General features: G+C 33.3%; 1 protein-coding gene across 1 annotated transcript; it reads right to left on the bottom strand.

Moving 5' to 3' along the window:
* Positions 1-1,249: 1,249 nt before the first annotated feature.
* Lrp4 (LDL receptor related protein 4) lies at positions 1,250-22,763 on the bottom strand. Its single transcript, XM_089704371.1, has 35 exons — positions 22,630-22,763; positions 18,855-19,021; positions 18,309-18,494; positions 17,706-17,815; positions 16,987-17,188; positions 16,649-16,778; positions 14,605-14,711; positions 14,201-14,360; positions 13,802-13,952; positions 13,400-13,710; positions 12,593-12,779; positions 12,305-12,458; positions 12,013-12,222; positions 11,476-11,657; positions 11,119-11,282; positions 10,768-10,905; positions 10,413-10,518; positions 10,056-10,206; positions 9,700-9,861; positions 9,265-9,480; positions 8,982-9,174; positions 8,631-8,721; positions 8,284-8,446; positions 7,935-8,068; positions 7,666-7,753; positions 7,397-7,502; positions 6,940-7,243; positions 6,417-6,745; positions 6,125-6,248; positions 5,958-6,052; positions 5,597-5,840; positions 5,124-5,382; positions 4,649-4,825; positions 4,067-4,233; positions 1,250-3,838 (listed from the first exon to the last, which is right to left on the bottom strand). The coding sequence occupies exons 2-35, from the start codon at positions 18,907-18,909 to the stop codon at positions 3,704-3,706; spliced, it is 5,691 nt and encodes a 1,896-aa protein (XP_089560497.1). The 5' UTR covers positions 18,910-19,021; positions 22,630-22,763; the 3' UTR covers positions 1,250-3,703.
* Between the last annotated feature and the right edge of the window lie 343 nt (positions 22,764-23,106).

The raw sequence follows: 23,106 nt of genomic DNA, 5'->3' as shown, positions 1-23,106 counted from the left end.
TTATTTTTATATTTTGTATAGTGTATGAATGTTATATGTACTCTTGTAAATACTACTTTAAATAACTGTACGTGCAAATTATGCTACATTCCAGTGTTTCTGGTATTTTAAATACCGTCTTAGCTTTATGTGTTATGGGGCCAGCACCCCTACCATGAGTTGACATAGTTAAATCGTCTGACGTAACTACAATAGTAAACGTGAATAGTTCACGAGATTATTTTCCGTGAATGACGTATCTATCATCGAATAGTTATAAACTATGACATATGTCAAAATTAGAACTCATGGTGCAAAAATTGTATGGTTACTACAGCGAGTGTAGTATAGTTTACTATACGTTATCTACTGTAGTATACTATAATGCACCTCATGGTAGGCTTTTTAGTTCTAATACGGCACACTAGGGGGCGCTGTACGAAATTTCATACAAACCGCTTACTACAATCGCTAGCGAGTATCGTGTGCGTAAACTCATGGTAGACCTACTGATCACGTAATTTGGTTAACTCATCCATTTATAATAGAATTTTAGCGATTACTCATTAGAACAAGTAAACTATTTGAATCAGGTATAATTAAAATAGAAAATAGGCGGGGAGTTTTGAATACTCGAAATTTTTGGTACTTAGATATCCTCTAAGTTTTCTATTTTTACAGCGTTACGAATTATGTGATTCGGCCTCGCTTTAAGTGTTATTTAATGCACAATGTATGTACCTAATATAAGTAATAATACGTATTAGTTTTATATAATATACTCTTACAGAAGGCTCTAAGTATTTCGTATAGGTACCAAATTATACTAAAAATTAATGTTTTCACGTCTTTGGGACTATATATTAAATGTTATATTTTAACGTTGACTAGATGTACCTTCATAAGGCATGTTCATCTTTTTGTAAATTAGAATGTTCAATAAAATAATATCTGACTATATTTTGTTTTTTTTCTTAACTTCTCAATTTCAATACACTGTCTGTTATCTATTCAATCTTTTCAATTGTAATTCATTCTATAAAAATAAAATTAGGCGCTTAAGATATACAAGTATTAAGTAATCATATAACATTCTTATTATGTAACTATCATAGAATATAGAAAGAATCGAAAATCTCTGGTGTTTTTAAAGTTTTGATCAAAACTCGATTCATATTATAGTTTTTAACCGAAGTCGTACCACTCGCATCAGCGCGTCCCCTTCTAAATATGCAAGGATGGGATAAAAAAATGAAATGAAACATCAATGTATTTGAATAATTTCTATTCTTTATAATTAATATTGGACAACAGTTTTAACACCTCTTTTTAGGAGGCATATAAGGTGTAAAAGCTGTTTATTTTACTTACAATACTAAAGATCGAATTAATGTCAACGGATATTAAAGTAAAAAAAAAACAATACTTTTGAATTTTGGCACGTTATCATTCATTTTCAGTCAGAAATAAACTTTTTGGGTACATTCGTCGTGTGCGTTTTTAGCACCTTTAATCCAAATCCGATTTAAAGTCAGAATTTCAAACGATAAATATGTAAATAAATACCACCATCACGCTAATTCACTCTACTCACGAAGCATCTGGTATCACAGCACTCAACTTTCTTCCCCTTACAAGCTATCAGTATAACAAAACAATTTACTTAAAATCTTCACTTAAAACTAATTGAAACGTTATATAAAATTCTACTAAACAACTCTGAGTCACCTCGGATTTAAAAAAAGGTGATTGAAATTAGGATAAGTCAAGTAAATAATTGATAAAAAATCTTCAATTCAATACAATTAGGGCGGACTAATCTCTGAATTTAATTCATAAATAAGTACATTTTATAATATAAAGCAGGTGGACCTACTCTCTCATTCCATACATTTAAAAAGTAATATTAAAAAATAATACAGACATTAGAATGGGATACTCGTTGCCACACTTTAGAAAATAATAAAATATATTACCTGCAAATCGAGTAAAATTGATATCATTCCGAATTATAAAATAAATCTTCATTTTTAAAAATCTTTTCTGTTAAAAATATAAATAGCTTCTATGTACATACATTTGAACTATTAATGCAAGTGTTTTATTTATAATAGATTTCTATCACACTGCTGAGTTTCTAAAATAAGCCTTCGTATATTAACGAGGTAGCTAATGAAAGTGATCGTAGTTGTTTAAATAAATAAAATCAGTTTCGGATTAAGAGCCTTTGTATTCGACATCCGTCCTATAAACTATCTTCTATCTTAGATTATAAACACCCTGTTACTATTCATGCGCGCACTCTTGTGGCGAGACGTTGACGTATCAGAAAGGAATATTTTCATTTTTCATTACGATATATTATTAACGTTTAGTTTAATTTGTTATTAAATAACACATTTCATTTGAGAGCACATAAATCTTATTCACTAAACAAATAATTGTGATATGAGATGTTAATGTTTGCAAGATACTTGCAGGTAGGTACAGGTTACTTTCCAAAGAAAATTAAAGCAGAGTCAATGACAAACAAAATATTTACAATAAAATTACAGGTGTGTCAAAAACGTCGTAATTAAAACTAATTATGTATTTACAATTGATATTTTATTGTCACCATATTATCCTGGTGAATTAATACTAAGATTTATACGGCCCCTTTCATTCAGTGCTTTTTAACTTTCCACTTGAGCACACAACGAATTAAAAAATAATAACATTCTAAAGAAAACTTATCACTAATAGGAGACGAAGCGCTGTTTTTGACGAGTTTAAAGCTAAAAATTAACTCATTTCCTTCTCTATACACGCCTCTTAATATAAGACAACTAGATACAACTTCTGGAAAGTATATTTTTACAGTAACTAGATACTTAAAACAAATATAGCGCCGAATGAAAAAGGCCCTAATTAACAATAGTTATGAAAACAAATTCTTTGAATTGTTTTATGTTTACAGCCAATACCTCTTGAGATCGGGACATTAAGGTGAAATAAATAGTCATCCCAAATTCCCAACAACGTCTGTATACCAGATAAAAATAATAACACTAGGTACAAATCTAACAATAAAGTTCGTCGTTCGCTCCCCGTGAGCCTCGGAGAGTCGAATGACAAGCAATTGTACAAAAATAATACGAATAATCTGATCATACCTTATCAACAAATATACTAATTTGATTAGTGACTCTCGATATCGCGACTTCAAAACTTCACCTCACTGAAGGTACGACTTGTGCGCAAAATTCACAAAGTTCTCAGTCGCATATCGCAGTCCGAATTAGGCTTAACGACAATGTCTAACATACGCTTTCTATGAAACGTTGATAACGGGATCTCTGTTAGCCTCTATTTACATAGTCATTATACTCTTCTATACTCTAATAATGATTGGCATAGTTAAAACTCGAGGTGCGAGCCTCGACGAGTGCAGATGTTTCTCGAACTTTCCGAGTGCACAAATATTAACAAGTAATAGTCCGTCGAATTACGTCATGTCTATACAGTTTTGCTAAACTTGTAAGTCGTTGGCTAGATCTAGTCGCAGTGGCGGATTTACCCGTTTCCCAAGTGTAGGCTGTTCACATTTGCCGCCTTCCTACATTTGATGCAATCTAGAATAGCAAAATCATTAGGGTAGTTTCTACAAGGCGGTTGGTTTCCCGAGTTTTTCATGCCGCTCTAGGCCTTAGCTCTCAATAAATCCGCCACTGTGGTGTGGCGTTTAGGTGAAGGAGTGTAAGGTGACGGGCTCGAAGTCGTCGTGTGTGGGCGGCCGCAGCGGCAGGCGGTGCGGCGGCGGCGGGGGCGGGGGCAGGAGACTGGTGCCCTCCGGTACGTATACGTTTGTGACCCGTCCCTATAATATAATTGAGATGTTATTATATTTAATCTATCTATTGATCAATTCAGCGTTTTCAATAGAAAGTGACACTAACAAAATCTGTATTTTTTTTTTTGCGGTGTTTCTACATGGTTTCTACACAAATTAATCTTGAACACTGTCTTTATTTTAAACACGGCAATGACATTTGTTAATTACGACGAAGTCAATTCAATCAAATTACTCGCTTTCTATAAATCTTACCTGATTTTTGTCATATTTGAAGATGCCCTGCAACCGATAAGGTCTCCGGTCCTGTTCGTTGAGTCCAGCGGCACTTTGCTCGTAGTTAGGATTGTGGAATGATATATGGCAATTCGAATCTCGGTGGGTCTCTTTTAACTCACCGCCGCGATCCTTAAGAATTTTCACTGCAATATAAGGTTTATGTTTTTCGAAAACCATTCGCATTTTAAACTTAAATAATAAATTCAGTAATGCCATTATAACATTGAGGTCGGATGCAAAACTTTCTTTAGTTATGTTGGTCTAATGTTATGACTCAAATTATTCACATATTAAAGATTATTATTAGCGAACTTAGAATTTTGGCGAACAACTCTATGCATACGTATAATTTGTGCACTCCATATATGAAGAGAGCAATAGAAGAAGCTTGGAAGTGTTAGATCTGTATAGTCATCTCGCTCTACATTTTATAGAGCACTACAAATAAATGTTAGAACTATGTAATCATGTAGCTCTACATATAGAGCCCTAGAGCAGCGAATGTTATGAAAAACAGGCGAGAGGAAAAGTGTCAGCTCTGTCTGTAACACCACTCACCACAAACTATAGCGATGACTACAGCCGCTATAAGCACCACAGCGAGTACAGCAAGAGAGATTAGGAGCGCAGTGGAGTGCGTCGGCGGTGGAGGTGGAGGATCCGGCTCGTAGTCCATGTAGTCGTAGTTCGGCGGATAGTGGGATGGCATGCGCAGCTCTATGCGCTTGTTGGGAGCTATAATATATTTTCTTTATGTAAGTATTATTAGTTTTGCGTTTTTGTTATTTTCACATGGAAACTAAATTAATTGCCTATTAATTGCTTCTTTGTTCAATTTGATATTCCGTTAACATATGCAAGGAAATAGTTACGTAAAATGTAGCTTTTACTTCATTTACCTAATTATTTTCTTTGCTAAAATAAGAACTGTAAAACAGTTCAGACATTAAATCTTCTAAGAAAATAAATATGTAACAGTTATAAAAACATTATTTGATGTCTAAAATTAAAGTAAAATAGGTAAAACACTAACTTATAGAGCATGGTCTTTCATCAGGTGCATCAGGGCAGGCGCACACATAGTCATGCCCTCTAAAGAAGCAAAAGTGCGAGCAGCCACCGTTCTCCTCCATGCAGGGGTTCCAGCCGTGCTGGCGATGGTGTGACACAGCCTTTATCTCCATGGCCATCTCAAAGTTGGTACTAACTGCAGTAACGTTCTTTCCCGTTTCTTTGTCAGCTCGCATCACCGCTTTTTTGAACCAGTCTGTCCAGTAGATGAACTCGCAAAACTGAAATTAGTTGAAAGTTTTCATCGTGATGACATTGAACTGATTTCAATCTCTCCTTTTATGTTGACAATGAGTAATTTACTGTGTTTAAAACGGATTCTGATCAAAATACACCGTTTTCTGTCGGAATTTAAATTATATTAATTTTTAACAATTTCAGCTCAATACATATTATTCAATAATCATTATTAGTATAAAATTCATCATTAAATACCTGAGTCATTCCAAAAGGATTCTTAGCATCAGGTACCAGTTGCACTCGATGTTGGCCATTCAAGTCAGATGTATCGATTCTATCTTTAAGCGCATCTGTCCAATACAATCTCCTTTCTACATAGTCTATAGTCAGACCGTTTGGAAAGCCTAGATCGTGGTCGACGATGATCTTCCTTTGAGTTCCGTCTAATGCTGCCCTTTCTATGCTTGGGTTTTCTCCCCAGTCACTCCAGTACAAGTAGCTGTATTTGAAAAATATAATTGCAATTATTATGTTGTATGTGATTTTGAGAACCAAGTATATTTATTATATTGAAAAATAGTACATACATATAATAGTAGTAAATGATAAAACTTACCCTTTTGCTGGAAACAGTGCGACAGATCTTGGTTCGTTTAATCCAGATAGTAAGATTTTTCTACATGTTCCATCTAATTTCGCAACTTCCACAACCTATTAAAAAAATAATATTTACAGATATAGCTCCTCTAAAAATATATTATGTCGCATTTTGTATACACATACCTTATATTCATTATCAGTCCAATACAAATTGTCTGCAATCCAGTCTACTGCTAGGCCGTTAGGTGTCTCCAAACTTGTGTTTACAATCATTTTATTTTCCGTCATATTTTCCATATTCAGTGTCCTATTCGAACATTGTTACAAACATTAAATAACATGTTACAGACCAATAAACGATTACAGATATACGTATCGTTTTCAATAGGTTAACAAAATTATTCGCACATTAAATTGAAAATTTAAACATGTGTTTATAACATTCATCGATTTTACTTGATAATTTGTCACTTACCTAATTTGATTCAGCTTGACATCAGTATAGAAGATCAACTTCTTATCCCAGTGGAAATCAATCGCGATAGAACTCTCCATATGCTCAACAGGAATGTTGATATCTCTTAATTCAGGTGTGTCCAATGAAATAATCGTCATCGAAGTTTTAGTGGCAAATATGAGGAAGTTATCTGGATGCTTTTTGCATATTTTTGGCTCTGCGTCTGTGGTATTCTCGAATAACAAGCCGGTGGGACACGCGCAAGAAAATCCACGGGAATTTCGTAGGCATAAGTGGGAGCAGCCTCCGTTGTTTGCACCACATTCGTTGTCTAGTTTGTAGTCACCCTAAAATGTTATATTTAGTTTAGGGATTTTCGTAGAGTATTTTGTATATTAGTCACCATTTTTCTTTATTATTTTAGCTTAGTAATACATAATATAACGTCCAATCTACTTATTATTATTAGTTTAATTTTCACAAACAAAACCCAGATGGTGATATGATTATTTACTCCGTTTTTTTGTAAATTTAATCTTACCTGAATTGCTCTTATATCCATCAAGCCTTCAAGATTGTCTCTTATAACAAGTTGTTCCTTCACATTAGTTTTATCCGCTCTATGCAGCGCTTTGGTCTTCCAATCGGTCCAATAGATATGTTGTCCCACTATCACAATCCCATACGGATATGGGACATTACTGAGAATAGTCTTTTTATCCCACCCATTGAAATCGGAGCTTTCTATTGTTCTGGCTTTAGCGTCATTCCAGTATATTCGATTCTCTATCCGATCTACTGCAAGACCATTCGGCCATTCTACGTTTAGGCTAACAATGACGCGCCTGTAATTATTTAATTAGGGTTAGAATACAATGTACCGACTATTTTTTTAACTAAAATAAACTAAATTACAATTTAGCGTTGTTATAACATAACCTAGTAAATTAAATTTTAATTTGAGTTTCTAAGAATTTTTTTAGTAGACTATCATTTACCGATGAGTCCCATCCATATCTGCTCTCTCTATCTTGGCTTCAGTACCCCAGTCCGACCAGAACATGTAACCTCTTTCATAATGTAGTGCTATTCCTCTAGGAGAGTCTAGAAAATATTAATTTATTTTTTATTTATATCTTTGAAGCAGGCAATTTATATATAATGTTTCGATATTTTATATTTAGGTAACTAAGCGATTGAAAATCTACAATGTTGTGTTAGTGTTTTTCAATATATCACATTTTGTATGAAGTTTAGGTTTTCTTACCGAGTCCCGTCCACACGAGAACTTTTCGGTTAGACCCGTCCAATTCTGATACTTCGATACTGTTGCGGCCCCCGTCCGTCCAGTACAGCTGAAATAAACTGCTATTTAAGATCTATTCACCTTTACTTAACCTTTTTCAGTACAACACGATACACGATAACTTGCATCTTTATTTCCTTTTTTTCCATTTTTATTTATTTTAATTACTTACCCAGAAGTTGTTGATTTAACAAAAACAATTCAATAATGTGTTTTTCATTATTTATTACCTTTCTCCCAGCTGAATCGATAGCCAGCCCATCGGCAGTTTGCAATCCCCTGGTGATAATAGTTTTTCCCTGCTGCCCGTATTTGTCCGCTCGCCGAATTAAACGTTCCGCGGTATCCGACCAATATATGAGCCCTAAAGGTATAGTGTGTTTTACATTACAAAAAATACATGAAAACAAAATAAATTGTAAGTATGAAAATGTAACAGCCGTAATTAATAGCTAAATAATCTACTTGATCTTGCACTGTTATGTTAAGAGTTCAAAGCACCCAATCATTATATCCAACATACTACTTGAAAAATAACGAACAAAATATAACAGTATAAACTACAAAACTTTGACTTACCAGTATTTTGATCAACATCAACTCCTAGAGCATTCTTCAAAGATTGGAACGGATACACGACATCCACCAAGTAAGGAACGTCAAAGGAAACGAATCGGATGTCCACGCGATGTGCAAATATCAAAAAGTTTATGGGCCCGTCTGAACACGTTCTTCCGTCCTCCTATATTAAAATGTTTTATCATATTTTTTGATAAAATAGAGATTTATTCACAAAAAATAACAACTAATAAAATTAAACAAAATATGCAAATGATGATCCTTATTTCACCTGGGTTTAAATCATGTTTGTAGAGTTATAAACTTAATAGGTTTCACTTAAAATAATAGAAAGTTTTAATACTCACCGTCATTTTGATGCCAGTAGGACATGCGCAGGATCGACCTCTTGGTTTCAAAAGACACAGATGTGAACATCCACCATTATTTCTGCCACATCTAAAAGGAAATAATTATTTGTCTTAAGTTTGTAGAGCGAAGTGATATATGTATTTTAAAAGTTTATTGTTGGTTGTACTTTTTTGGATTAAATATCGAAAAGTTCTTTGAGATTTTTGTTAAATGTAAACTTACAAGTAAGTTGTTATACGATATGATTTACTTCTAGAAAATACCTAAGGTCGATTACATATTCTACGCTTTTGTTAAAATCATTATACATAATTAACATATCAATAAGAGTTCATTGTACTACTTACCGATTAACTCCCCCCTTCCGTTCCTTATGGAAGACTCTCACATCCATCAGACCTTCTACACCAGCGTCCAGTGTCCTTCGATTCTTGCCCGTAAACTTGTTTGCAGCTTGAATGGAATTCGTGTCCCAGTCCGTCCAGAATACCTCATCACCGTAGAGATCCAAGCCGAATGGATGGGTTAAGTGTTGACCTCCTGTTTGACCATAATGTGTTAGTATTGTATTATTAAAGGTCTTATGATCTGTAGATATTAATTATTTTATGCGCTAAAATTCATATATACCTATTAAGACAGTACGCCCTGTACCATCAAGGTTCGCAAACTCAATAGTACGATTGCCGCCATCAGTCCAATAGATGCGATTGTAAGTCAAGTCTAACGCCAGCCCATTGGGCCAAGTCATGTCTCCAAAGATTAGTCTCTTTCTGTTACCCCCGTCCATATCAGCCCGTTCTATACAAGGGTTTTTACCCCAGTCTGACCAGTACATTACACCACCTATGATAAAAAAGAAAATATAACTAACAGCCTTAGAATATTGACATTAATTTTTTTGTTACTATTTGTTTAAATTGAAGAAGAATGTAATAGAAATTAGATATAACAAAGAGGGTAAGAGTAATACAAATTTTGAGGTATTGTAACTACATACATAGATTCCAAACTTAGACTGAACTCACACTTTCCAGATTTGATTACAAAAAAAATATTACTAACCCTTAGGATCAACCACTATATCTCTTGGCTTGTCAATATTTTCCCACGCGAGCAGACTTCTCATAGTGCCATTTGAATTGGACACTTCGATTCTGTTGGTTCCAGCATCAGTCCAATAGAGTTTATCTGTCATCCAGTCGTATGCTAGACCAGCTGGTGATACTATAGTAAAACAAAATTACGTTAATAAACACTTTATTGTAGTATACCTACTACATTTTTTTAAACATTTAATAACATTACGTAACATTTTAAAGTACAAAAGCTCTTCAGAGCTTTTCATTTGAACACAACCATAAAAATATAAATGGAAAAGCTTTGAGTTATAAGTTGTACCTACAAAGATAAAGTCTTACTTAAATTAGTGCTGACAATAACGGTCTGATTAGATCCATTTAAAAAGGCTCTATTGATCGTGTCCTTTTCCACATCAGTCCAGAAAATTCTCTTTCTTGCATGATCCCAGTCCAAAGCAACAGCTGATTTTATACTATCCACTGGGATAACCTAAAAGTAATATAATAAATAAAAAATGTTCGTTTCTTACGTTTTCATAGCATTTCGCAAAAATGGCGTAAATATGAATAGATTTAAAATATTAGCAATATTCAAATTTCTTTAAAAACTATTTTATCTAAAATGAAATTTATTTATTTTATTTTGCAAATGATATTTTAAAACATTTTAAAATATAATTATATCAAAAAACTTACCATATCCAATCCGTCCATTTGCTTGCGTGGATTCAAAAGTTTTAACCGTATGTCTTTTCTTCGCGCGTAAAGTAATAGCTTTTCCGGTGTATCTTCACAAGTTCGGCTAAAATATTAATTTAGTTTTAATTGTTGTAAAATATAGCTCTTTGTATTTATAAGATCTTAAAACTATTAAAAAATCCCAGAGATAAAATTAATATCGCATCCAAATAACGTCTCTTTTGTAATGTATGTTCATATTTACCATCGCTTGTATCACACAATTAATTTTTTATTTGTAAATAAAGAGTAACCAGAAGGGCACCAAATATTATTTATTAATTAAATGCAAGAGTCTATAAAAAATAATTACCCATCAGATTTCAGGTTATAACCAATCGGACAGCGGCACGTATAGGCGTCACTATTCGGAAGGCAGAGGTGGGAGCAGCCGCCATTATTTTGTCCACAACGATTCTTGTATGTTGTTAATTGCCGTAAAGGGTGAAAACTGAAAAAAAACGTTGAATCTTTTTCTCAAAGGCAATACATTTATAGTTTATTCCCTTGTCTAAATTGGCAACGTATTTAAGGAACAGTTAATTGTAGAGCTTTTCAGTTAAAGGATATAAAAATAGCATATACTACTTCAACATTTCAATCTGATATTTAATAGACGATGGTATATTTACAAGAATTATAATGCTGAATTATGATAACTTACCTTTTTATATCCATAGGAACTTGCAAACTAGCGTGCACCACCTGTATGCCCATACCAGTCTTCTTATTAATAGTTGATATGCTTTTTGTGTGCCAATCTGTCCAGTAGATGGCATCCTCGAATACAGTTAGGGCAAATGGATGAGGCACGCCCTTATTTGTTATCTAAGTAGAAAAAAAATGTAGATATTGTTATGACAGAATATACTATAACTATTATAATAAAAAAATTGTATTTTGAAATTTATAAGAAAGTCCCAAGTTAAAAGTTGAAAGTCTTAGAATTTCTTGACTATTGTATTTGTATCGTTTAAGGTAAAAATAGGATTTTTTTTAAATAAATCAAAGTTATGCTTACTCGTTTTCTATCCCCTCCATCAAACGAAGCTTTCTCTATAACGTGGTGCTTCGCGTCCGCCCAGTATATCTTGGATTCCATATAATCAATAGTTAGACCATTCGGCCAAAAGATGTTGTCCATTATTACACTTTTCCGTCTATTTCCATCCATATTCGCACATTCAATTTTAGGCCGTGGACCTGCATAAGTGGAAATAACCTTTTTATTAACCATCTTAATCTTAATACTATTATAAAGGCGAAAGTTTGTAAGTATGGATGTATGGATGTATGGATGTATGGATGTTTGTTACTCTTTCACGTAAAAACTACTGAACCGATTACAATGAAATTTAGCACACATATAGAGGGTAACTTGGATTAACACATAGGATAGGTTTTATCCCGGAAATCCCACAGGAACGGGAACTGTTTTCCTTTGAAAACGCGGGCGAAGCCGCGGGCGGAAATCTAGTATAATATAATTGTAACAGTTTTGATTATTTCAATGAAATCAATATTGATGTTCGATATTCTGGAAATACTTTATTCTTACCCCAATCAGTCCAAAACACCAGAGCATCTCCTGGGTGTACAGCTACCGCCCTGGGTTTGTCTAAATCGCTGGCCGCTATTACAGCCCGTTGGAGACCATCCAAAGTCGCAACTTCTACCCTCCTTGTGCCCGAATCCGTCCAGAATAATAAATTATGTATCCAGTCCACTGCCACTCCACTGGGGGTTTCTAAACCCCATCGTATCACATCTAGAAAATCCATCATAATTATGTAATTATAGTATGCGTTACAAGAACATGCAATGTCCTATCGAAAATTCCGCTTTCTTACCAGTCATATTATTGCTATCCATAGGTGCATATCGAATAACTTTCATGTTATTTTCCGTCCAGAATATCAACTTCTTTTCATAATGATAATCTAAAGCCACAGCAGTGTGGAGGCCTTTCAATACCGTTTCGTAATTTTCACCAGTGAGCCACACCTAAAAGATTTTAAAATGTAAGTTGCATGAAAATACTAATTATATTAGCAATATAATATTATTAATATACGAACTTATACTTATACAATAGTATACGTACTTTGAGTTCGGTTTAAAATATAAATGTAAAATACCTTTCGTATTCCGATGCGATTAGAAAACAAAAGAGTTGGTGATTCTCCAGTTGCTTTGCAAGATCTTCCATCGGGCCTCAATACATAACCGGTCATACATCCACATAGAAAGCTTCCCTGAGTATTTGAACATGTCTGAGAGCAAACTGGATCTTGTTCATACATACATTCGTCGATGTCTCTACACCTATACGAAAAGAGATTTTGAAAAGAGATTTTTCTATTTCATACTTCAATAATCGCATTGTGAGAAGTTGTTACATTATTGCATTATGTTCTTTAACATAACCGCATTAAAGGAATGAATGTGAGAGAGAAGAGGATTAATTCCATTTACACATTGTGTTGCATCAGAAGCCGTTTTTATTCAAACACTAGCTTCCGCCCGCGACTCCGTCCGCGCGGAAAAATTAAGAAAAATTAAGGTTTATTTTTTTTCTACGTATTTTTCCGGGATAAAAAGTATCCTATTTTATGCCCAGGATAATAAGGTATAATTATACCAAGTTTCATCGAAATCGAACCGTGAGTTTTTACGTGATGCCTTCACATACAGACAGACAGACAGACAGACAGACAGACAGACAAAAAATTTTTTAATCACATATTTGGGTTTGGTATCGATCCAGTAACACCCCCTGCTATTTATTTTTTCAATATTTTCAATGTACAGAATTGACCCTTCTACAGATTTATTATAGATATGTATAGATAAGAGGATAACATTCAAGTATAAGGTCTTATGTGAATGCAGTCTCTAATTCGATTACAGATGTTTCATGCGTATTATGTTGAAGATTACATTACCTGTAGCCATCTTCAGCTAGTAAATATCCTAGTGGGCAGGAGCAAGCTGGTCTTTTGTCATATGTCAGTATACATAGCTTTTCACATTTATCTCTCGCAGTACATTGTCTGTTTCTTGGGCAGTTTTCTTCGTCGTCGCCTTGGGGACAGTCTTTCATTCCGTCACAAACATGTTTTCGTTTAACACAATTTCTGAAAGCACTGCTGTCTAATGACTTGCACATGTACTGATCTTCTTCGCAAAACACTTGGCAGTTTATTTCGTCTTCACCATTGGAACAGTCTCGTACTCCATCGCAAAGCCAGGTTTTCTATATAAATAATGAACGTCATTGTAATGTATGAAACACGACCATAAACTTTTTAACAGAACTACAACCACATTTCAAATGCCAATCTTACCGAAATACATCGCCTGTCTTCACACATATGTTCATCAACAGTACAATTCCTTATTCCAAGCGATTCACAGTTTAATTCATCGTCACCATCGATACAATCTTTCTCCATATTACACCGCCAGAGTTCAGGGATACATCTCCCATCGTTGCATCTATTTTAAAAGTAAGATGTTTTTCATTAGCTTATTAAAAAGTAAATTTTAATGTAATTTTATTAATTTAAGGCTTAGTCATTGTGACGAAATTAATATATTCGCAAGGAAGTTGGTAATACAATGTTGGTGTAACGTGTAAAATGTCATGATGATGAAGTTATTTAAGATCTTATTTTCTAGGCTCTAGTTATATTTTCTGCATATGTTTTGTAATTAGGTTAATTCTAACATATATGTACACTCACTTGTATTCAGCAGCATTACAGTTTCCAGGCATAAGCGGACATGAGTTTTCATCGGTCCAGTCTCCACAATCGTTGTCTCCATCACAAAGAAAGTCTTTCCTTATGCACTTATTGTTATCGCATTGTATTTCATTTTCACCACATCTCAGGAGATCAACAGCTGTGGAATTATCATGGTTTTAATAAAGATATAAACACTCTTAAAAGGCCTTAATTCCATACGTTGTTAGTATTAATGTGCAATTAGATGCAATATACATACATGTAGTTAGGTACATCTAAATAAATATGTGGTTATAGTTAAAAGTTAAAAAATATGATGTTGATGCCGCATAAACTATGTAGTTCAGTATATTTTTTGAAATATCTAATAGAGTTAAAGATCATATAAATGGAGAACTTACGACAATCAGTTTCGTCTGTATTATCGGGGCAATCAGCTTCTTTATCGCAGCGCCAATGTAGAGGTATGCAGTCACCTGACACACAAGTGAACTGGTTTTCTCTGCATCTAAATTATAGAAAAGTGAAATTTAACAGTAATATTTTTTATTTCAAAAATATTTATTTATAAAATGTTTGTTAGATTATGACGCAAAGTGGTTATAAGCTTATTATAAAATTCCTTCTTCTGTATCTTGTTTTTCTTTTTAACAATGTTGTTGCTAATAATTTGGTTCTTAAAATACTATTGGTTTTGTATTAGTTTGAAATAAATAATTTTTGTAAAGAGAACGTTTTTAAAACGTGAACCTCAGTCATATTGATATAGTTGTTGTATTTTAAAACAGTTTTTATTTAATTATTTATTAAGAAGAATACTCTTTCCAACTCTAACTCTCTCCGTTTATAACAGAATTCAGAAATATATTATTCCTCAGATTACCATATTAATCATTGTCATTTCTATCAGCTGTAGGCTGCAGCATCTATAAAAGTCAATACATGCAAACGTGAACCTACGTCTTTACTACATACTATCTAAAAAAGCAGAGATGTCAATCTGATTTCCAAGAAATCGCGTTCGAATGCGATGTCAATCTAAAATCGCCCATTCAAAGGTCGCTAAGAAGTTACGTAATTAAAAACAGTATGTTTCAATACATTGCTCGCCCACGAAAGTGGATATATCGGGTCGGGTGACGGCGCAAGGCTTGTGTGGGCGCGTTGCCATGGCTACGACACCCCCGCTCGCTTCTGCGCGCAACGCTCGCCGCCCAACGCTATCGATCTGGCCAGTGCAAGCTAGCCTCGATCCAATAAGTAGCAAATTGCTTGAGCATCGTCTTATTACGATGTAATCGATTAATGACGACTATTTAGAGATGTAATGCTTTAGCTTTGAGGAACGAATCTATTATTAAATAACCTTTCGACAAAGAATTTTTTTTTAATTTATTGATTAAAAATAATCTTATAAAATTGTTTTGTGTTTCATTAGCTAATAATACATCGCGATAATCACAAATATTATTAAAAAATTTGGATCATGTATCAAATATTGTATTAATTTCGTTATATTAAAAAAAAAAAACGTTATCAAATCTAAATATATAAATATACTTCTATAATGTTTAATCGTAATCCGTGTTCGCAAACCACGAAACATACAACCGTCGATGAGGTCACGTAATGTATGTAAAATAAATCTTTGACGTAACTCTACTACGTCAACGAGCGAAATGCCCATCAATGGGATTATTTCCATTCCAACCATTGTGCCTCTCCTAGCGATTTATAGGGACTGGTAATATATGTTATAGCATAATTTATAACTTATTATGGTTATAATATTTGCTTTATATTTGAATATCTATAATATTTATATACATATTTTATCAAGGAAGTAAAAAATCTGCAGTTAAGCCTAATTTATTAGTCCTTTATTTAGTTTATTCCATAGATGTATCGTGAAGATCCATCTATTACCTGTTTTGGGAATGAAGTACTTATTTCTATTATTATATTTATTATCTATTAAACACATTTTTTCATAAAAGATGTTATAATTAGATATATCGGGAAGTTCCTAAAGCAATTTACTCTTTACGCAATACATAATATAGTCTGGAAGAGATGACTAACAGCCGACAAGACCATTTTTAAATGTATTACTTTTACTATATGCTCTTTCTGTATTTCTTTATCTTCTGTGTGTTCAGTAAAGTATTAGAAAAACTTAAAAAAAAACCTTTTTAAATTGCTACTTGCTAGTAATCTAAGTCTGTTGTCTAAAGCATGACATAACGTGTAACCCTGTGTAACCGTAAACCAAGAGCAAAGAAAGGGATTATGCAAGGATTTTGCGTTTAAAATTATTATATGGAAAATTATCTAAAATCTATGTATGGTTAGAATTTTCTTATGTATCTTAAACTATTAATCTATTTTTGTCTTCATAGCATATTCAATCAATTACATGTTCTTGCAAATTAAACAGTCACTTACTTTCCCTTAGGGCAGGTCATCTCGTCAGAATTGTCTCTGCAGTCATTATCTCCGTCACACAACCAGTATTTGTGAATGCAAAGTCCATTTGTGCATTGGAACTGATCGTCTGTACAATTCACTTCCAAACCTGATAGAAAAGAAATATTATAAAACATTGAATATTTAAGTCTCGTCCCTGTCTACGTGTTTTAGTTTACTAAACTCTTAGCACTGTTTGTATTGTCTTTAATAATTCATTTCAAATGAAGATACAATCTATCCTATGCCTGAAGTTGGACACAATTATACACAATACAATATAACAACAATTTGCTTATAAAAAGTTTTGTACTCACAATGTGTCTCGTCCGAGAAGTCACCACAGTCGTTGTCTCCATCACAGAGCCAGTCAAACGCGATGCAGACGTTGGTCCCGTGGCACAGCGTCCGATTGTCCTGTTCATCGCAGGACTTCCTGCAACCAGCTTCGTCCTCGTTGTCGATGCAATCTTGGATGCCATCGCAACGCTTCTCCAAAGCTATGCATTTGCATGTCGTCTGTGGAATGTATTACTTAGTAACATGCACTTTTCATTGTAATTATTTACTTCATTAATGCTATAAATAGAACATAATCCATTAATACGATAACATTTAACAGAGTATTTATATTATACTTAATTATAGGGATATGATACCTGAACATTCCATTATTACTATTCAAAGAAGCAAAAGGCAAAAATAGTTCGTGCTACGAAAGTTGTCAGGTGCTACGAATATTCGTAGCATAATATTTATTGCAAGAGTTTACTTATTACTTATTCATATGTGTGCTTTAAATTGTGCTTCTTGGTATTGATACAAACTGTGCTACGAAAGTTGTCATGTTCTACTGTTCGTAGCACGAAAGACATTACAAGAGTTTCTTTGTATTACTTATTTATAGATGTGTTTATAAACTGTTAGTAACCTAATATTGATACAAAACATTTTTATACATATGTATATTATTATACTTATTCGTATTATTATTATATTACATGTTCTACATCTTCTTTTATTAATAGTTACTAACCTGGCAAAAAAAGAATTCTTTGGAACATGGTATATTGCAGCCAACATGATGATCTTCTTCAAGGTCTTCTTCTAATAATTCTTTCGGACTCATATAAATGCGTCCATTTGCTGTAAATAATACTTGTGCTTACTCTATTATGCAAAAATAACTTTATTACCCACTGTTATGTTCATACGAGGTTATCTAATTTTAGCTTTTTTATATTGTATGGTGTATTTTGTGGGTTTATAAATGGTAAACAATATCATTTCAAATAAAAATGTGTTGCGAGTTCTTATCATCTTCAGATAATTTTTCACTGCAGAATAACAGACTCTACTCCACAACCCTCTTATTACGGCTTAACTCTAAGCCCCCCTACTTTATAAGGAATAGCTTATAATTCAACATCCACGCAAGTGCAGGTAAAACTTGCATTCAGATAGAAATATTGTTTCTTACGTGCTCTACTATTATAATGAGCAATTTTTTTTAACATATTCCTTACATAATATAATTTACATTAATGATGCAATCATAAACTTTTTCAAGCTTTTCTGTGCACCATAAGCCCACAAACCGCTACATATGTTTTCATACTTATTGTTAGTTTGTACTTACGGTGCCAAGCATCAACCCTGGTATAGGGGCTGTGTGGTCTGAACCCAGGAACTTGCATGGGCCCTGGCAGGCCGATGGCGGGCGGCTGGTAGGGTGGCACGCGGCCCACCGACCGCGTGTCCGGTGGCTCTACCGACCCGTTCGCGTAGCGGGTCACTGATAACGTTACGGCGTCATCGCAGTGTCCTGTTAGATTATAGAGGGTTAGTATGATAGATTGTTAACTGTTATATTTGTAATGTGGTGTAGGTTACAAAGAAGTAGAGTAGTAGAGTCTTGCCATCTGAAGGCTTATCATCTGAACATAATATATGTAAGATCGACAACGAAAATCGATGTATCCACGTCATTTCATTTAGTTTACTGTAAATAAATACTATGAGTGTTTTCTTAGATATGTAGAAGGAATGTGGTAACACTGTAAGATTTCTCCTTGCCACAATATAAATAGACTGCCATAGCTTTCGTAATTTTGCAAGAAAATCTCCAATATAGAAGTTATAGGAATCAATATTAAGTAAGTTTAATTAACAAAATCCCACTTACCGTAACGGAAGAAAACCGCAATAAAATTGAAATATAAGACAAGTTGCTTGAGCATGGTGGCGGTTAGGCAGCGTGGTAGACGTCACCGTCTAGGTGACCTGAGCGTGGACGCCGCGCGATCTGGCCCTTGGGGGGTGGAACATGGCTTTGCGCCGGCTCCTCACCTACTGACAAGATTAAACTGTTAACCAAGTAACAAATTCATCCTTTTAAAATACAAAAGTTTGAACGTCTTATTATGTGTGTTCGTTAAACCATGAAAGTTCGTATGTAATTATGTATAAGCGTTTGTTGCAGGCTCAAAGGGGATATTTGTGATAAATCTAACTTGGTTTAGATAACACGTCACTTGGTGGAATCATTTAACTTATAAGAAAAATAAAAATATTATTCATCTGCATAAAAAGCTTTGAACGTATAAGTACAAATATATCTATAGGGCTTTTAACTTCTTTACCCAGATACTAAAAGGAGTCTATTCCATAAAGACACGTTGATAATATGATTAAAAAAAATAATGTCTTTCCTTCACACTAACCACTATCATCCGTTGAATTAAAGTGCAGCGATGAAACATACGTTTCACAAAACTACAATGTACTCATAATAAGACAGACACGATTTAAATATCATCATCGAGATACATGGAGACACTTTGAACATTCAGCCCACAACCCACTCACTGCTTATGAAAATATAAAATGAGATTTTCTATTTCTTGACAAATTAATTTAGAATACCCATTTATAAACTTATTGATATCTTGAAAATAGTGGGCTATTAACTGTTCACAAATAAATTTGTATTTTGATTGACTTTCACTAGATTACCTTACTCTGTAAAATTTCTTTAAAGATATGTTTTCATAGGAGTAAAACGAAGAAGACACTGTAAACCAAGGACCACGTAAATCTAATCAAAAAAAGTACTTAATAATACTTCCTAATATTTTAATAAAAAAATATTGGAATCGTCAACTGAAAAGTTTAAAATACAAATATTTAATGTATATATTTCATTCCTGAATATATAAACACGGGTAATAACTATATGTTAGAATGGCATGTTGAAACTACTGTTAAAACTATTATGTAAACTTTTCTTGTTTCCATGTAAATACTTTCACTCACATACTCAACAAATAACTTCGCAACTCGTTGAAACTAGGATAATGCGATTATCGAGCTAATCTTATACACTAGGAACGCAGTAATCCACAGCGTAAATAACTAAAATACCTACAGAAAAACGATACAGTTGGTTCTATAGCCATTCAATTCAGAAGATAATCTCATTATACAAATTGACTCGATATAAATTCTGTTCACCCACACAATGACGTCAGTTATAGCTATAGAAGGAGTATTTTCCCTCTAACATTCATGAATTCAGATTTCAAATACACAGTAGCTATGCTTAATATACTCGTGCGATATAAATAGAATGTTATGTAAAATGATTCATGTTGAGTTGTGGTTTAAAATATTCATTGATAACGCACGTGACAATCTTCGGCTTTATATGTATCATTCGAAACACATCTTTGTATGCTTGAAATATAGGTACTTACCTACATAAAATTATGGTATGGGTATGGTAAAGAATAGATACTCAGAATGAATCGAATATGAGACTGTGTCGTTAAGGATAGCGTATATTAAGTATAAGGATCCCTTCGTAACTAGGAAGAAATAAATTTTATTTATAGATACATTATATACTAATTATTCACTTGATATACCCAGTCTATATTCAGATGTATGATTAATTATTAACCAAAGACGATTCAAAGCAAAACTTACATAAATTTATATAAGTTATGTATGTTTAATGTTTAGTCTTATTCGGTAGTTGACTATGGATTAAGTTACTAGTTACTAGTTCGGATTATGTCCTATTATTAGATAATAATTCGAAATCAATATAATATCTATTTTATGTAAACAAAAATAATAAAAATACCTGGTTTAGAAAGAACTAAGCTTATTAATATATGTATTGTTTAGATAGTCGGTATATTGTGGTTGCTAAAAGAATATAATGTATGTAATTACGTTACAAAAGTTACATGCATCTAAATTCAAGTTATTTTAATCTACATTATCATATATTTGGCGGTCCTAGCATTTAAGAAAAAAATCATATAAATAAATTAGTATCTATTTTAGTCCTATAGTTTTCTCCAGTCATAAAAATTTAAATTGATCTTTATATAGAAGCAGCCATATTGAAAATTGTCAATTTTATTGGATTACGAAAGCGCAGGCGCGGGTTAGCGCCACGAACAACTTGTTGATCCAGTTTCCATTCACTACGCACCCTGCCGCGCATTCTACGCCGTAACTCAGAACCTCCATAAAGATTTTGTACCTTCCCTTCTTTTATCATACCAATAATATATGTTATCAATGCCTGATTCCTCCCAATCACTGTTATAAGGTACGAAACCATATTTTGCTATATAACATCATTAATTCGTAAAAAGAAACACGTAAAGAATTTCTTATTAAAATATTGTATCTTGAAATACATAACAAAGAGGTCTATTTTTTAACGTTGAAAAAATATTGAAAGCAAATTATGAAAGAAACTCTATATTTCGTTAACTATTATTTTATGTACTGAAATTTTAGGAAATGTGAGAGTAAGTAAGCGTACATACTCGGTTCTTGTTGTTAAACTGGTTTTCTTTTATATTTTATAACATTCAGTTATTATAAAAAAATCAGAGAGTAAAGTATGGCTGTAACCGATAAATGAGGAATTTAATTTTACATGCCAGTTCTTACTACAAAAAACTTTAAAATCTCCATAGCATGTAACACATGGTTAGTAATTAAGTACAGATTAAACATTTTATTTAAAAATGAAATTATAATTAAAACAAATTAGCGCCGAAGTAATTCCGTGTGCCTTGTGAGAGTACTTGAGCAGCAAAAAGATTAAGGTTAAGAAAATATTAACGAAGTAGGAGATGATCGAATTCTATTTATAGCAATGTTTTAATTCACCTTTATGCGAGATACACCTACATATATTTCAAGTACGAACTGTGGAAAATTTAAACAGTATTTCAAGGAGGGTAGATTTCTAAAACCTTATGAGTAGGTCATGGTAACCTAAGTTATTCATGTCCCTATTCTCTATCGTTTACAACAAAATTTATTTTATTTTGAGATTTTTTGTGTATTTTTTTTCTAATTTATATTTTGTATTAAGTACATAAATTATTTATAAATATTACAATTCAATATTTTTTATAACTAAGTCTTACCTCGTTTACTATATCCTTAACATATTTCCGTGAAACTGAATGCTATTCTAGATACTTTTTTTAAAATAAGTTTTGATATAGTATTTACAATTAAGCAATGAAAATTGGTCGATCAATACGGCTCGGAGGCTGCGCGTGTGAGCGTCCCTCCCTCTCCCCTCTCCCCTTGAGCCTAGCAGCCCGAATCCCGCCACCCACGGACACGACCGTGAAAATTTTCTGCGACGTCAATTTTTAGACTAATTAAATTTTAACATAATCGCTATCAACCTATTTAAATTAAGAAGAGAATATAATAAGCAAATTTTGTATGAAATATCTTCGCCCAAAAATGGATAGCAGTTGATAGATAGAGAAAAAAACGTAATGTAAAAATCTCAAACAATCCCAAAAAATCAACCATTTTTTATTTTTTTTATCAAACTGAATTCCTATAAATATGATATTTTGCTCTGCCCTATAATTCAGCCAACGTCTAAAAATATATTTTACCATACACACCTTTTATGAATCAAAAACGCACGCACATATTTCCAAGACAAAGAGCACAGCACAAAAATCCGTTCACATGAGCACTTTCAATTTATAATCACTCACAAAAGCAATAATGCTAGCTGGAAGCAACAACAATACATACAGGCTTATGACGCGGTACTCGCGCCGTAACGAGGGAGGTACTGAGTGATCCGGAGCCTTTGCTGCCCTCCCTTGCGCCCCGCGACCTGCGCTACTCGATGAATGGACCGCCCGCCCCTATCTGCCTGCTATTTTATAACATTTGTATTATATCGGCTACTGAGAATAACACTCGATGGAAGTAGACGAACTGCTTATATATAGTAGAAATGTTCGCGTGGAATCTTTTTATTTGTCTAATATTTTAAGTTTGATTAATGATATCTTGTATGTAATGCGAATGAGGATGACCGTAAGCGTTGATTTTAATGTTGAATTTTTATTTAGATACGACATCTATAT

This window comes from Colias philodice, chromosome 15 (genome assembly GCF_061535455.1).
Source record: "Colias philodice isolate Cphi_HAF_F1 chromosome 15, ilColPhil1 Martin Lab GWU primary, whole genome shotgun sequence".
Taxonomy (NCBI): domain Eukaryota; kingdom Metazoa; phylum Arthropoda; class Insecta; order Lepidoptera; family Pieridae; genus Colias; species Colias philodice.
The sequence above is the reverse complement of the archived record's forward strand: the minus strand, read 5'-3'. Positions and strand labels throughout refer to the sequence as shown.